Source organism: Rousettus aegyptiacus, unplaced genomic scaffold (genome assembly GCF_014176215.1).
Source record: "Rousettus aegyptiacus isolate mRouAeg1 unplaced genomic scaffold, mRouAeg1.p scaffold_m13_p_12, whole genome shotgun sequence".
In the NCBI taxonomy this organism is placed as follows: Eukaryota; Metazoa; Chordata; class Mammalia; order Chiroptera; family Pteropodidae; genus Rousettus; species Rousettus aegyptiacus.
This window is the reverse complement of record NW_023416287.1, coordinates 45,833,705-45,848,613: the sequence shown is the minus strand read 5'-3', so window position 1 is coordinate 45,848,613 and position 14,909 is coordinate 45,833,705. Positions and strand designations below refer to the sequence as shown.

The 14,909-nt window shown below is 33.6% G+C and overlaps 1 protein-coding gene across 3 annotated transcripts in view; it reads right to left on the bottom strand.

Moving 5' to 3' along the window:
- Nucleotides 1-2,854: 2,854 nt before the first annotated feature.
- Nucleotides 2,855-14,909, bottom strand: part of PTPN2 (protein tyrosine phosphatase non-receptor type 2) — a 67,918-nt gene continuing 55,863 nt past the window's right edge. For 2 of the 3 annotated variants that reach the window (XM_016119870.2, XM_036229821.1), the window contains 2 exons: nucleotides 14,511-14,692; nucleotides 8,405-10,063 (listed from right to left, as the gene is read on the bottom strand). In XM_016119870.2, the coding sequence (XP_015975356.1) occupies nucleotides 9,856-10,063; nucleotides 14,511-14,692 (390 nt within the window). In that variant the 3' untranslated portion in view covers nucleotides 8,405-9,855. Of the gene's footprint in view, nucleotides 3,225-8,404; nucleotides 10,064-14,510; nucleotides 14,693-14,909 lie in introns of those variants that run through there. The other variant, XM_016119871.2, reaches the window with a different exon arrangement.

Genomic DNA, 14,909 nt, shown 5'->3' with positions numbered 1-14,909 from the left:
ACATGTTATTCCAGTTTCTTTTGAAATAATGATACTGTTTGCTTCATGTTTTATTCCTGTATTTTCTTCCTGAGGTGCTTAATTCTTTCAGTTCTGAATATACTTTGCCATATTCACTATTCTACAATACAGGCTTTAGATGGGAAATGCCTGAGAGATCTTCCTTCCGCTCCTTCTTACTGAAACGTGATAGTAGGTTTCCAACCTCTGCACTCTCTCTCTCTGACATGGGGCACACTACCAGGAAAGGTCCTTCCAGACATTACGGGACAAAAGGCCAGTGAATCTGGAAAAACCTGACTCTTGATAAGTGATGCTTTTGGAGAACACTCTTGATCAAAAAGGGGAAATGTGAAAAATTAATGAACAGAAAACTCATATAATGCACTTAGAAGGCTACAAGAGAGAACTCTTACACGTGTCACTTAACACACAGTACTGACCCCAACAGGAAGATGTACCTTGCATCTCCAACAGAAAATGATACTACATCACTACCTCTGCAGGGGAAGAAAAGATTCCACCTTGCTCAGTAATACTTCCAACCAATAAAAGACAGCAATGACTCAGCTAATAAAGTTACTACACTTCCAACTTTGTTTCCTCCAATGGACTCTACTTACAACAGCCCTTACCAAGTCCAGAAAAGAGCATTTTTCTCCTTTGTTTCTCTAGAATTGTGCATCATTCACCATGAGACCACATGTCCTGAAATGCAATTCTTTTTTGTTCTAGAATAAACCAATTTTGCTGAAGAAACATCTGTCTATTTAAGGTCAAAACTCAGAAAGGGCATCCGGCCAGGAATTGAAGAACTGCATATAATCAGAAAAGGAGTATAAATAAAGACTTGGGCAAAGATAAGAGCATCCAAGGTAAGTACATTGAAAGTAAGACCAAAGGCCCAAGATGCAGTCCTTGGGAAATCCAATACTCAAGAATTAGGCAGAATAAAAACAACCAGAATGAAAAGGTAACCTAGTGAATGGGAGAAAATATTGGCAAACCATTTATCTGATAGAGAATTGGTCTCCAAAATATATAAGGAACTCCCACAGTGCAACAGCAACTTTGCCGTTTCATTAACCCATGAAAGGGCAAAGGACGTGAACAGACATTTCTCCAAAGAAGACATACAACAGCACAAATAATGAGGAAATCTCAACAAAAACCACAATATTACCTTATACCTGTCCAGATGGCTGTTACCAAAAAAAATCTGAGATGTTTAAGTGAGGATGTGTTGAAATTAGAACTTTTGTGCTCTGTTCGTGGGAATGTACAATGATACAGTTCTTATACAGTATGGAGGTTCCCCTCAAAATTAAAAACACAACTACCACAAGATCTACCAATCCCATTTCTGGGTATTTATCCAAAAGAATTGAAGTCAGGACCTTGAAGAGATATTAGCATTCCTATGTTTACTGTAGCACTATTCGTAACAGTCGAAATGTAGAAACCATATAAAAGTCCACTGACATGAGCAGATAAAGAAAATGTGGCATATACATACCATGGAATATTATTCGGCCTTAAAAAAGAAAATTATGCAATATGCAAAAACATGTATGAACCTTAAGAGTATTACACCAAGAGAAACAAGCTAGCCATGGAAAGCAAAATATTGGATGACTCCATTTATATAGAGTATTTAAAATAGTCAAATTCATAGAAACAAAAGAGTGGAATGAAGTGGTCAGGGACTGGGGGGAGGGGGAATAGGTAGTTACTAATTAATGGACATAAAATTTCAATTAAGCCAGACAACAGTACTATAAGGATCTGCTGTATAACATTGCAACTATAGTCAATGATAACATAGTGGGTGGTGGCGGGGGGGGGGGTGGTGGAGAAAGGAGAGGGAGAAAGAGAGTTAGGCAAAGGACTGAGATGAACTCAACCCCAGAGGGTGGTCTAAGTCTAAGAAGAAAACTTCAGAGAAGGAATTCTTAATATCATCGTCATATCATACAAGGTAGAATTGAAGAGTGTCAACTGTTATCTGGCTACAGTATGAGCTAAGATGACCTTTCTGGGTCATTTCTGGAGTGATACAAAAGGAAGTTAGATATAGAGGTAGTGAGTACAGAGAGCTTTCAAGCAGCTTTGTTGACACAATGGGAGGATTATCTTTGCTGTACTACTCTGTGGTATAATAAACTTTTCAGGCATTCTTAAGGAAAGATTTAACAGGGATAGTAGTTTGCTTATTCCTAAAATAGACCTGAAAACCCTGGAAAACGAGAAAAAACATAAAGTGAGTTACTAAAATTTTAAAAGATGAAACAGATGTATTCAATGAACAGTGTTATAAAACTTACACAGATGGCAAACAAAAACTGAGTTGCTTATATAGTTAAGGCAATGCTTGTTTGACGCAGAGGCTTGAGTGTCTTTGGACAAGAGCATCACCAATACCCTGACAACTGGATACATACGCCAAACCCATAACTTAACTGGGAAATTAGATGGTAAAGAAGTCAAAAGACTTTACTTAGAAAAGAATCTTTCGTCTCTTTATAACAGGAAATGTTTGGGGAAAGCATGTCTAACATAAGAAAAACAGTGCGATTTTAAAAACCGCATTGGGTTGCTGTACTTATTTAAATATCACTATCCATATTAATATTTTTTCAAAAAACAAAATAACCTTTGTTGTTTTCAACTAACTTATAATGATATAAAGACTACTGATGCTAGGTAACTAAAAAAAATGTTAAAAGAAGCAACTATCCAGTGTTATGAACCAATTTCAATTTAAGTGTCAACTGCTATAAAAATTTGAGTAAATCCTTAGGAAAACATTATTTGAAGCAGGACTGTCCTAAGGTAATGCACACAAACCAACATAGTCTATTTAATAAAAATATTTAATGCTGCCAAAAAGTATAAAAATACAGTAGGAATGGCAGTACAATACAAAGTAGTCTTTCCTAATTTATTTCCTTTACATCTTTCCACATTTCATACACACATTAAAAAACTTAACAATACATCAAATTAGAGAGTTCTGCAAAGTCTTCTGCTGGTGGTGCTCTTCATTCCCTGGATGTAAAGTTTACTTTGTAAACAGACAACTGTGAAGCAATCTACAGATTTATCAAGCCTCACTTTAGTTTCCGGAGTGGGCTTCAGTTCTTGCTTTGCACATCAATGGTTCAAAATTTAAAGCTGCAGAATATTCTCAAGTCATGAATATTTAGGTGTCTGTCAATCTTGGCCTAAAACATAAAATAAGAAGTCATCTATTCGATTCATATTTACCAAACACACAGACATACACAAATACACACAAACATAAAAGGACTAACAATTAAAAAGGCAACCAAGAAACATTCCAACATATCACATTCAACCACACTAACTGCTTCGCTATTATCTTGGTAAAACTATTTAAGTGCTTGATTTTCAAACAGAATTGGTAGTGTGAGGTAGACTCATGTTAAAGCACCATAATTTATATATATTCTTGTTCAAGAATTACTAATTATGAATTGTTAGGGTCATCCTGTATTGCTCAAGAAATGACCTCCATGTGAGATAATGACAGACAGATTAAAATAAAATGTATCCATAAGAGTTTAGCAAGATTATATGGTATGTGCTAGACTTACCAATACTTTGGCATTCATTCATTTCAAAAGTCTAATCCAATTTGGACCTCCACTGAATCATACTGCTAAAAATATTATTAACGTAATGTTTCAACATAAAGTTGGCTCATATCCTTAAATGGTGGACTGTTAGCAGCATACTTTTTGTAGGTGTAAAAGATAATACTAACAATTATAGCAATATATAACTGAAGTGACATGACTTAGTTACTATCAATATAAAAGAAAACACAAAGTCATTGACAGATTTATTGTTATTTTAATGCCAAAAAGTAAAGAAAAATGAGAGTTTAAACAAGGGATAGACAGATAAAACAACTATTTTAAGGGTAGTTGAGTTTTGATGTTATTTCACAATATTTGCAAATAGCCAAACTTTTGAGGTAAATGTTCTTTCCATTCTTCCCCCAACTTCCCTATGACCCCCCAAAAACAAACAAAAAAACCCTAAATACTTGTCATTTTATCTCTACGTATGTAAATAGGAAATATAAACTATACCCACATATTTACCCCAAATGTCAAAAACCCCAAAATACTGCAAATTGAGCTTCCTGATGACTACTGGCTCCTTCTACTGAATAACAGGACCAAGCGCCTTGATGTCCTAAATACCCCTTTTCTCTGATTTTCCAGCACTGATTAGATATCTGTGGATCACAAACACTACTATGGCTGTGGAATCTAAGGAACAAAAGGAATAAATCTAGAACAGACTCACGAATATAGAGGACAAGCTCATGACTGCCAGAGGGGAGGGGGTTGGGGGCTGGGAAGAAGGGGTGAAGGGTTCAAGCACAAATTAATTTTGAGAGATGGCCATGGGGATGGGGAATGCAGTCAGCAGTCATGGAATGGTTTCGTCTAGTCAGGTGAGTGATAAAGTAATCGGGGGTGGGGGAGTGGCGGGGGTGGGATTGCTGCATAACATCTAACCAATGTACTGTATACTTGAAACTAATAATAAAATGTGTATTTAAAAAAACCCTACTATGGCAGCTTACTACAAGGATCTGGAGTAACCCTGAACCCAAGTGGTTGAAAGAAAGGTATTTAATGGTTCTAACTGCTGCAAAATACATTATTTATTTCACGTGCATTCAGAAAATTGCTCATTGAAACAAAGAAACAATCTAACCAAGCAAAATGAATGAAATAATGGTTTAGAGAATATTCTGATATCCCAGTATTTTTCTTGCCTAGTGGTAGTTTAAACTGTTTCACAACAATTTTTAGAGGAAAAACCTCTGATTTGTTTCACTTAGAAATAGATGGTTACTTTAAATTTTAACAGGCTAAAGTAGTTTTCTGATGTTTTCCCACTTAAAAATATTTGGTTTAAATATTGCAAAAAAACAGAGTCAGTGTGACATAATGGAAATAGTATAAGGTCTAGAGTAACTGGAATTCTAGATTGGAGTTTGAATCTCAGTTTTGTCATGCATTAGCTGTGTAATGTTGGGCAAGTTACTTATTCTTTGACAGTTTTCTGATCTGAAAATTGGGGTTACGTGATGTATCTAAAGAGGCATTATGGGGTTAAATTTAGGTTGTGTATTTAAATGGATTGGAGGAACTGTAGGTGTCCAACATGTAATATTGTCTTTCCCAGCAGGGTGTTACAGATACTCTTACAAAGAATGAACTATATGACTTAAAACAACTATAAGAACTTGACAGTGTTTTTTTTAAATTCACTTATTTTGACTCTGTAACATCCTCGCTAAATTCTATAATTTCCATATTCCACTCTAAACGAAAACCAAAATAGAAAGAGTTAAAAAGATTGTACTTTTCATTCTCTCAATGAACTGCACAGATATGGTCAGAGCTCTTAAATTTTTTTTCATTGTTAGCGTGTTCCTGATAAAGACAAAGCCTCTCAAACCAAGCAGGGCTTCTTGTCTGATTCACTGCCTACACCTGGCAATGCCTGTCATGGAGTAAATGGCACATGACATGAGAAAAGGGTCAGCAGTGACAGTGAGGAAAAATTCTCCCCAAAGAAGTTTCCAGAATCTAGTAGTCAAAAGAGATAACCCTTTCCCTGAAGAGTGTTGAGAGAAAACACTTGTACAAAATTGTTCAATGCCATTCTTGGAGCAACCTGAATGTGACGAATATTGAGAAAATTCCTACTGCTGAGGGAAAAATAAATCCATACCATTTTCCTAGAAGGTTTTTCTTTAGAACACTATCTAACAAAGTGGAAAGCATAAAATTTCCAAATCTTAAAAGGTCAAATCCCCAAATCTGGACGAACAATGGAATAGCTACATTATGGCCAGGTACATGGAATACAGCCAATTTCTGGGTAGAAGAGGCATCACAAGCTTACACAACCTGAGTTTTTTCCCATCAAGCCATGTTATTAGTTATATTCAAAGGAAAAGAGGGTTGTAATTTCTAGCATATCCATTGTTGTGGGGGCTGTTGGTGTTGCTGTCCCATAAACAGTGCTTTGAAGGTAAGTATAATCGAATCCAAACAAATGAACTATGGAAGAAGATGAAAGAAAATGGTCAACTCTAGAATAAAACATCCAAAGAATGGCCAAGACCCATATTTTAAGAGAGAACTTCCTTTTATTAGTGTAAAAACACTATGTTTCTATTTTGCAAAAATTTTATTGATAAGAATTTGTGCCCCTATCATCTAAGTAAGTCAAAGCCAAGCAAGGGTTTTTTTAAAGCGTGTGGGAGAGATTGTGAGACTCACACTCTCTACTCCACTGTCAAACACAGGTGGACTTGCTGGAAGGAAAAACAAATCAATGCTGAAAGAAGGTGCAACTCCTAGACTCTTACCTGAACACAGGAAGAAATGGATAACACATAGAATGGCATTAGGCTTACAGACTATATTAAAAAAAAAAACAACTCTCTATAAGACTTGTATTATTATCAAAGATGACTAGATTTAAAACTCTGTACAATAACCAGACAGGCGCTTTGGAAATGTACGTACTCATTAAAATAAGAGTATACAATGATTAATCAAAATATTTCTAATACAATCAGGTTCTGGCCTATATCTATACAGAATCTAGTCAGAGGTGTTTTTCTAAGAGGCAACTAACTTGTAGAAGGTTAAGCCTTTCTTTGAGAATTATCTAATTCTAAAATATTCTACACAAGAGACTTTTCAATGATAGCACCATAAAAGAATGTAGAAATCTCAAGTCCCAGGCTGATTTTGACTTAATAACACCACCACCTACCTCAAAAGTTTGTTGTGAGGATTAAATAGGATAATATATGTCAAGTGCTTTACATAGTGCCTAACACACAGTAAATGATCCATAAACGGTACCAACCATCACTCTGAATTGATGTAGAAAGCAAGGAAGGAATTGAATTAAAACTAGAGGACCACTTCATGTCATAAACTACTGTTTAAACCAATATACATTTTTTTTATTCACATCATCAATTCTTTTATTTTATTAAATAAAAGTTTAAAAGTCTATTTAAAACAAAGAGAACAGGCACAAGTGTACATAAAATTAACTTAAGAGTCACAACTCCTTCCTCTGCCATACCTGTTAAGCAGAGCTATTTTTTTAATCTTTTTTTATTTTTTTTTAACTTACTTTCTCTTCTCTTGTTCATTCCTTGGTAGAAATATTAATACATACTAAAATGGACCAAAACACAGAGGAGGAAAAGGATAGAATACATAAAATATCCTCTGAATATGAGAAATAGTCTTTATATTGTTCTGAAGTTCTCTATGCACTGTATGACTGTATTTTAACATTCCAAGCAAAGGTATTATTTTAATTTTACAAATGGATAAACTAAATGAGTGCATAACCAGTTGCTGTAGCCAGAGAACATGGCATTAAATCAAAGGCTGCTGGTAAGTTTATTAGCAGGGATAGATACAAACCCAAATGAACTATATATTAATGTAAATATTCTTTTCTTAATGTAAATAATAAAGCCTCTGGCTACTTAAAACATCTTTTTTTTTCTGTCTTAACCTATTAAAAAATAATACTACCTTATTAAAGTCAAACTATGCAACTGACTTTTAAACTTTGTTCAAATTAAAAAATATTATGAAGAGCTAAGGATACACGAATTTTGTAAAGATGTAAAACCCATCAAGTATTGCTAACTCTTCCTCAGGATGTTACTGAGAAGGCAGGAGCCATGTCTGTGTCCTTTTCTCTGACTAGTACACCTCACTTAATAAAGGGTCAGGATGATGACCATAGGCACATCATGTTGACGTATATATTCAACAATTACTACATAGCACCCACCAAAAATACTTCTTACTGGTAAAAACCTAACACACTATCCTTAAGGACCTGCTTGAAGGAGGTAAGATGACTGACCCGTGAAGACATTTATCAACAAATGTTTACGACACTATGATATGAAAAATACATTACAACAAACACCACCCAGAAGGACAGATAGCAGATAAAAAAGCAAAGCTGCAAAACTGAATCCAGTGAAGCACATTTACCACATCAAACAGGTAATGTGCATCATTACCAGCATCTGTTTTAAGTCTTTACCTTTTCTTTTGTTTAAAGCAAAGCTATCTTCAATGGGAAATTTAATATGGTCTATCCATATTTGACTTGCATAATAATATCCTGCATTTTAGCAAAGATAAAGCAAGACAAATTGGAAAGAAATATTTTAAACCAATAATGATCTAACACATAAAGGCCTTAGTGCCTGAACACAGGTTTAATGTAGACAGACATCAAGACAATGTCCTCCTTACCTCCTCTCCATTTAAAGGTTACAGGACACAGTAATACTGAATTAGGACACAGGCACAAGTTTATTTAATATGTAGTACCACCTACATCCTGTTTTCATACTTGCAGCATAATTTAATACATTCAAGAATACTCAAATCAATTCAACATATCTATCTATAACAATGGTTTTCAAACTGTTTTTTAAAATTGTAACTGACTTCTTAAGTAAACCTCATGCAGAATCTTATGTAACATATAAAACGGATAAAGGAGAGATGGTCTGATTAAAAGGAAAGGCTGGTAGCTTGGAGTCCTTCCTACCACCTCTTTGTGACCCCTTAGAAATCCATTGAGCATAATTTGAAAACCACTGAAATAATGTGATTTTGTTAATGGAATGTTGGGATCTGAAGAAAGCTAGCATTGAAATGAGCAGTTAAATTCATTTAAACAATATACTTTTAAAATACCCATCAAGAAGTTAAAGGGACAATGTAAGGTTTATACATCATCATACTATTTATTGAAGTAGAAAGAACTTGAAAAAAACTTTTACTTTAAAACTTCAGTCCTTGTAAACTGATATCATGGATGGTAAAATACTGCTCCTTATATTTAGTTCCTAAATCATTGTTTACCTCAATTATAAATTAGGGTAGTTACATTCAATTTTCATGAAAAATAAACAGTATTAATAATGGGCTTTACAGAAACCAATTTCTCTACAAAGTCTCAACCAACTGTTAACTGACTATGCCAGTAAAGAGAATTTTCTTTTGAAGATATTTTTAGGGGAAATTTTTGTTTGTTTTTCTTTTTAAAATTGGGGAAATGTAAAACATAAAAGAAATGCAAATACAAGGTAAAAATATTTAAGAGTTCTAACTGCTCATATCAAACTTCTTTTGATGAAAATGTATCCAGTACAACTGAATCAACATACAATTAATTTTTTTATGGTAACAGATTTTTCAAATTGAGCTTTTTAAAAAAGTACATTTAACTACAAAAGATTAAATAGGTACTTATAAAATATATTTACCCTGAAATGGTTAAAAATATAAAATGTTGATGCCCATGTCAATAGCACATTATACATTACACGCATTATTTAAAGGTCATTTTCTTTCCAGTAATAATATAGATAAAACCATGATACTTATTGCTTATATCAAGTGCAGGTTATGAAATCGAGATAGCCTCAAAAAAACGCAAATCCTTGTAATAACGGATTTCTCAATCTGGTCAGAAAATGCGTTACACTTAACATGTATAAATACAGTTGCAAAATGTACCAGTTTTTAACAGGCATTAAAGTCTTTATTTTAGATAGCCATTTACATTTTGGGGGCAGTGCCCTGAGATGTTGGGCTGAGGACTGACTACATCAATTATCTGGTTGGTGTCTACTCTACTGCTTTGTTTTTTGGGTATGAGGAGACTGCTAATAGACAAACCCTTAAGATTAATGCAACACTGTCAGCTACTAGTGCAGAAGCTTGCTGGGCAAATTTATAGGTCATTTTGCTGAAAAAACAGTGTCCAGCCTACAAAAGCACCAACCAAAATGACTGACACAAACCCCATCTTAGTGAGAATAGGTTGCCAATATAACCACCTTTTTCTTTTTCGTTCAGTCTCATTTAGCCTCTGTTTCATCTGCTGCACCTTCTGAGCCGTGCTAGCTTTTCTGTCTTCTCGAATTCGTTTCCGTAGAACACTATGAATAAATAAAAACAAACAAAAGGAAGTGCTTGGTAGGACTTAATTACTCTAATAGAGAGGACCTAAGCTTGAATATCTATAGCCCCTACACACATTTTTCAACTCATTCAAACATGCAATAAAAAAAAAAGGAAAAAAACCCTCAATATTCTAAATGTATTCTGATAATCCAGTGACAATTTCTGGTACTATTTTATATTAATAAATATTTTTGGTGGGATGTGAAAATAAGCAGGATGCTTTCTCTTGAAATGTGAACAGTCATTGTCAGTTTTCTTTTTCTTTGCTAACTAGCCAGAAGAAGTGGAAAGACAAGTGGGTCCCCTAGCAACTGGTCCCTTTTTGTTTTTACATTTGATTTTTGACAAAGGCCCCTAAGAAAAGCTATCGCCTTAATATTTCTACGAATAGTTTGTTGTGTGAGTACCTATTGCTCTGTTTGTCTATATATATTTCTAGCTCCCATTTTCCTATTCAATATAGAATTTATGTTTGACTCCCAAGATACATGGTCCTAGGACTACAGAAACAAGAAGGGCCAATGGCAACATATAAGTTACTAATGCCTATATCACAGCCAAAACCTAACAGTTTCTCTGCCTTCAAATTTAACATTGTCATGGTAATTCTCCTAAAGTATAGCTGTGATCATGTAGCTTGATTAAAAATCTTAAATGACTTTTCAATGTCTATTACTGAATTAAGAGCCGATGTTTTTCCCTAGCCAAAATGTTTAACCTGAATTTAATAATGGGAAATCATCAGAGAAATCCAGATTGTATGGCATTCTAAAAGGCAACTATAGTCTAGAAGCTGCAAAAATGACAATGTTAAGCACGGGGGGAAAAAAAACGAAAAAAGAAAAAAAAAAGTTCCAGATTGAAGGAGACTAAAAAATCATGTGAACCAAATAAAATATGCACAATCTTGTTAGATCTTGAATTATTTTTTTTAAATTGCTAGAGTCTGGGATCATGAAAATATTCCAAAATTAGATTACAGTGATGGCTACACTACTCTAAATATACTAAATCTATAGAACTGTACACTTTAAATGAATGAACTTTATGATACATAACTATCTCAATATATCTCAATAAAGTTATGTGAAAATTTTGACAACTAGAGAAATTTGAATATAGAACTATTATTAGATAATTTTATCAATGTCAAATATCTTTGGAATACTGGAACATTCAAATACTGCTGGTGGGAATATAAAATAATGTACTTGTGAAAAATTTATTAGCCGCTCCTAAAATGTTAAGCATAGTCACTCTATGACCTAGCAATTGCCGGTCTAGGTATATACCCAAGAGAATTGAAAACGTACCCATGTAAAAACTTTCCAATATTCTCCTGCTATGCACAATTTCATTCTTGCCCAAATGTTTTTTTTGCTGTTCTCCGAATCTGTTCCTCTTTAAACAAGAAACCTTCTCTTCTCTCTGGTCCTCTCATTTCAATTCTTTTCTTCAATTTTCCCTCCTCTCATCCCCCCGAACCGGCTAATTTGGGTTCTTGTTTTATAATATATTAGCAACTTGCAGACTTTATTTTGCTTATCTCTGTATGCTCTGTAGTGATTGCTATTTTTTTTTTTTTTTTTTTTTTACTTTTACTCATTACATACACAGATATCTCTGGCTGTGAATACTGGTTATCATGATCTGCAAAATTTATTGCCCAGACTTCACACTCTCAAATGAAAACTCTCTATAACAAATACATGGGTAACTGCCAGCAAAAAAATTTAAGTTGCATTCAAGTGTAGGCAAAACATACATAAATTATGAAAGAATACAGAGCTCCCACCCATGGGTTCCTGTATTTGCTTCTGCCAGGAGCCTGGGGCCACTGACAACTAGGCTGTAATTTTGGTGGAATCTTTAACACTGCAGTATAGAAAATAATTATAATTTTTATCCAATGTTGTCATTTACCATATAAACCAAATATGAGTTCACTCAGTGTTATATGATTATATAATTATGCTTTAAATACTGTTAAACAGGTGTTTAAGAGGATTTTTATGATTTGGGGGGAAACTGATTATGGTTTTGGTTAGGCTGAGAACACACAATTTTTCCCATTCAAAATAAAAGAGGCTCTGGCTTTCCAAAAATGTACTATACATATAAATATGTATTCATGAATGGAATACAAGTACCAAGGGATGCCGTCATTTATTTTAAGAATGCAATTCCAGAGAAATAAGAACTATTCTCATTTTGTGATTCAATAAAATCTTTTTTTACATAGTTGGGTCTAAAGAAATTAACATGCCAAGTAGGACCAGGCCGGGTTTTCCTGTATGTTTATACAATATAAGCCACAAACTGGCAGAGAATGCCTCCTGTGGACTCCTGCCCATGAATGACCATGTGAAATTCTCCATGGTAGCACACACAGAAGGCTACTGCCAACATATTACTCAAAAGGTGTTGTTTAACTATGCAAATACATAGGGGGAGGATCCAAATAATCTGACTTCATTTATCTAAATTGTTCTCCACTCTCAGTGATCTGGGTTTATGGGTTGCACTGTAACTGAGAACACTGCTTTCAAAACTTGACAGCAACCTACAGTAAAAAAATCTCACCATCGCAACAGAGTAACCACAGAAATATATACATAATATACTATATATAAATATACATAATTTACATAACATGTATATATATGGGAATATTAAAGCAGTTATTATTTGTGAAGCTCTGACCTATTTTATTCTGTAATTTAACTGATTCTATTTTATTGTATTCTATTATTTCAAAAATGCTTTTTATAACTCACTAAATTATTTTATGACTATGGGACTATGACCTTCAAAATGAAAAAAAAAAAAAACAGATTTGGAGGATATTTAATAAAGAAAATGAGGAAAGTATTGTGTTCTATTCCTCTGAAACTAAAATCCTTTTGATAAGATTTTGGTTTATTTTATTGTCATCTCTAATGCAAAGTTGTAGATCGGTATTAAAATTTATTAGGACTGAACGACAAAACTTTTCAGAGTAATCTTTATTTTATGCTCTTTTGCTTTTCCTAACCTTGTTCCCTCTGCTCACAATCCATAACTCCCATTGGGACCCACCTTCTGCTTTCAAACATGCTCTGGTCTTACCTATCCTGTAGAGAAGAGAACCACATATGTGTATGCTGCTGCACCACCACTCTGAACCCCAAAATCCACCTTCTGTGATCATTCTATAACTCCTGAGTGGTTTTACTGATTTACTTTGTACTGTCAAACTTGGAAGAGTGATTTACCTTGTTGCAACTGTTAACGTGGCTGTGTTAATATGGCTGGCCTGTGCCCTTAAAGATTAAAACTCAACACCTGTGAAATGCTAAGGGCATCGACTCTATTATCGAGCCTGTTTTGTATTTAATTCTGCAAATAGTACTAGCCAAAACTACATATAACAACAACATCAAGAATCTGAGAATCTTATTACCAAAAAAGATAATTTATAACAATATTATTTCTTGATATAAAGGTATATTTAAGGTGAAAGAAAAAATAAACAACTTTATGCTTTAATTTGTAGTCTAAAACCTCTAAAGTCACAAACAAGGAGTAGTGCTGCTAAATCATAATAAACTTATCAATGTAATAACATATGTACTATGCATTGCAATGTTACCTTTTATAAAATTCCAGGTAATTTTTATATTAGGAAAATATGGAAGTGAAGCCATATGTGTAGGAGACCGTAATGATTTTCATAGCACATCCCAAGAAGCCAATATAACAAATATAAGTACAACATAAAATATCCCACAATATAAAGTATATTTGACAAGAAGAAAAAAAGTCATTCAGAGATACCAAAGGGAGGAAGTAAAAGAGCTCATTTATTTTGCTAAGTGACTCACACCTTAGGATAACAGCTTCCTAATGTGTGTGAGATAATTAGAGCTTCAGAAATTTTTTTTAAAATTTAAAAATCTGAATAGTTTACACATTCATATATTCAAAACTCAAAAAGTATGTAAGAGCATTTTATGTAATTTTTCTGAAAACCTTTTTCTTCTTCCCATAATGGAATTATTTTAATAGTCAATTAAATATTTTATACTTTTATTAAAGGCATATTACTAATTACATTATATAGTACTATATAACTGTGCAAATGGCAAGTATTTATATCATTTATTTTCTGTACCATACTATATATTTCACATCTAATTATATTCACTTTTGTTCTCAATTAGTATTTTGTTAAACCATTTTCCAACTGGTGTCTATCTATAAGTACTGGCTTCCTAATATGACTAAAAGTTCTTTGAGATCAATGTTATCATATACGATTTGAATACCCTTAGGTAATAAAGAAGTGATTACATTAATTCAATAAACAAAGGGTCTACATTAGTTCACATCTACTGATCTTTTTAAAATAAAGCCTCATCTTTTCAACCATGTTATTCTTACCTCTCGCTGTTCTCTTCCATAGTATCTTGCATTTTAGAGGATAATCCTGTATATCTGTCACTTGTCAGTTTTTCTTCTTCTAGGCCTATCCTATTCCCATTGTATTTTTCAGTCATTATTTTGGTTGGTGAATGATCAAAAGCAGGACATAAGTCTTCTTTAGAAAGTTCTTTCCACCGTTTCTAGGTAAAGAAGAGAAATAATAACAAATGCAAGCACTAAAATTTTAGTTTTTCTTAATATAAAGATTTATGAATTAAAATTATATAGTCAACTTAAGAATATCCTGTGATACTAACAGATGAATGAAAAAAGACCTCACTAAATTATCAGTCATACTAGGAAGACTGTAGCCAAAGCCAGATTTTGCTGGATTCCTAATCCACAGGTACATAACAC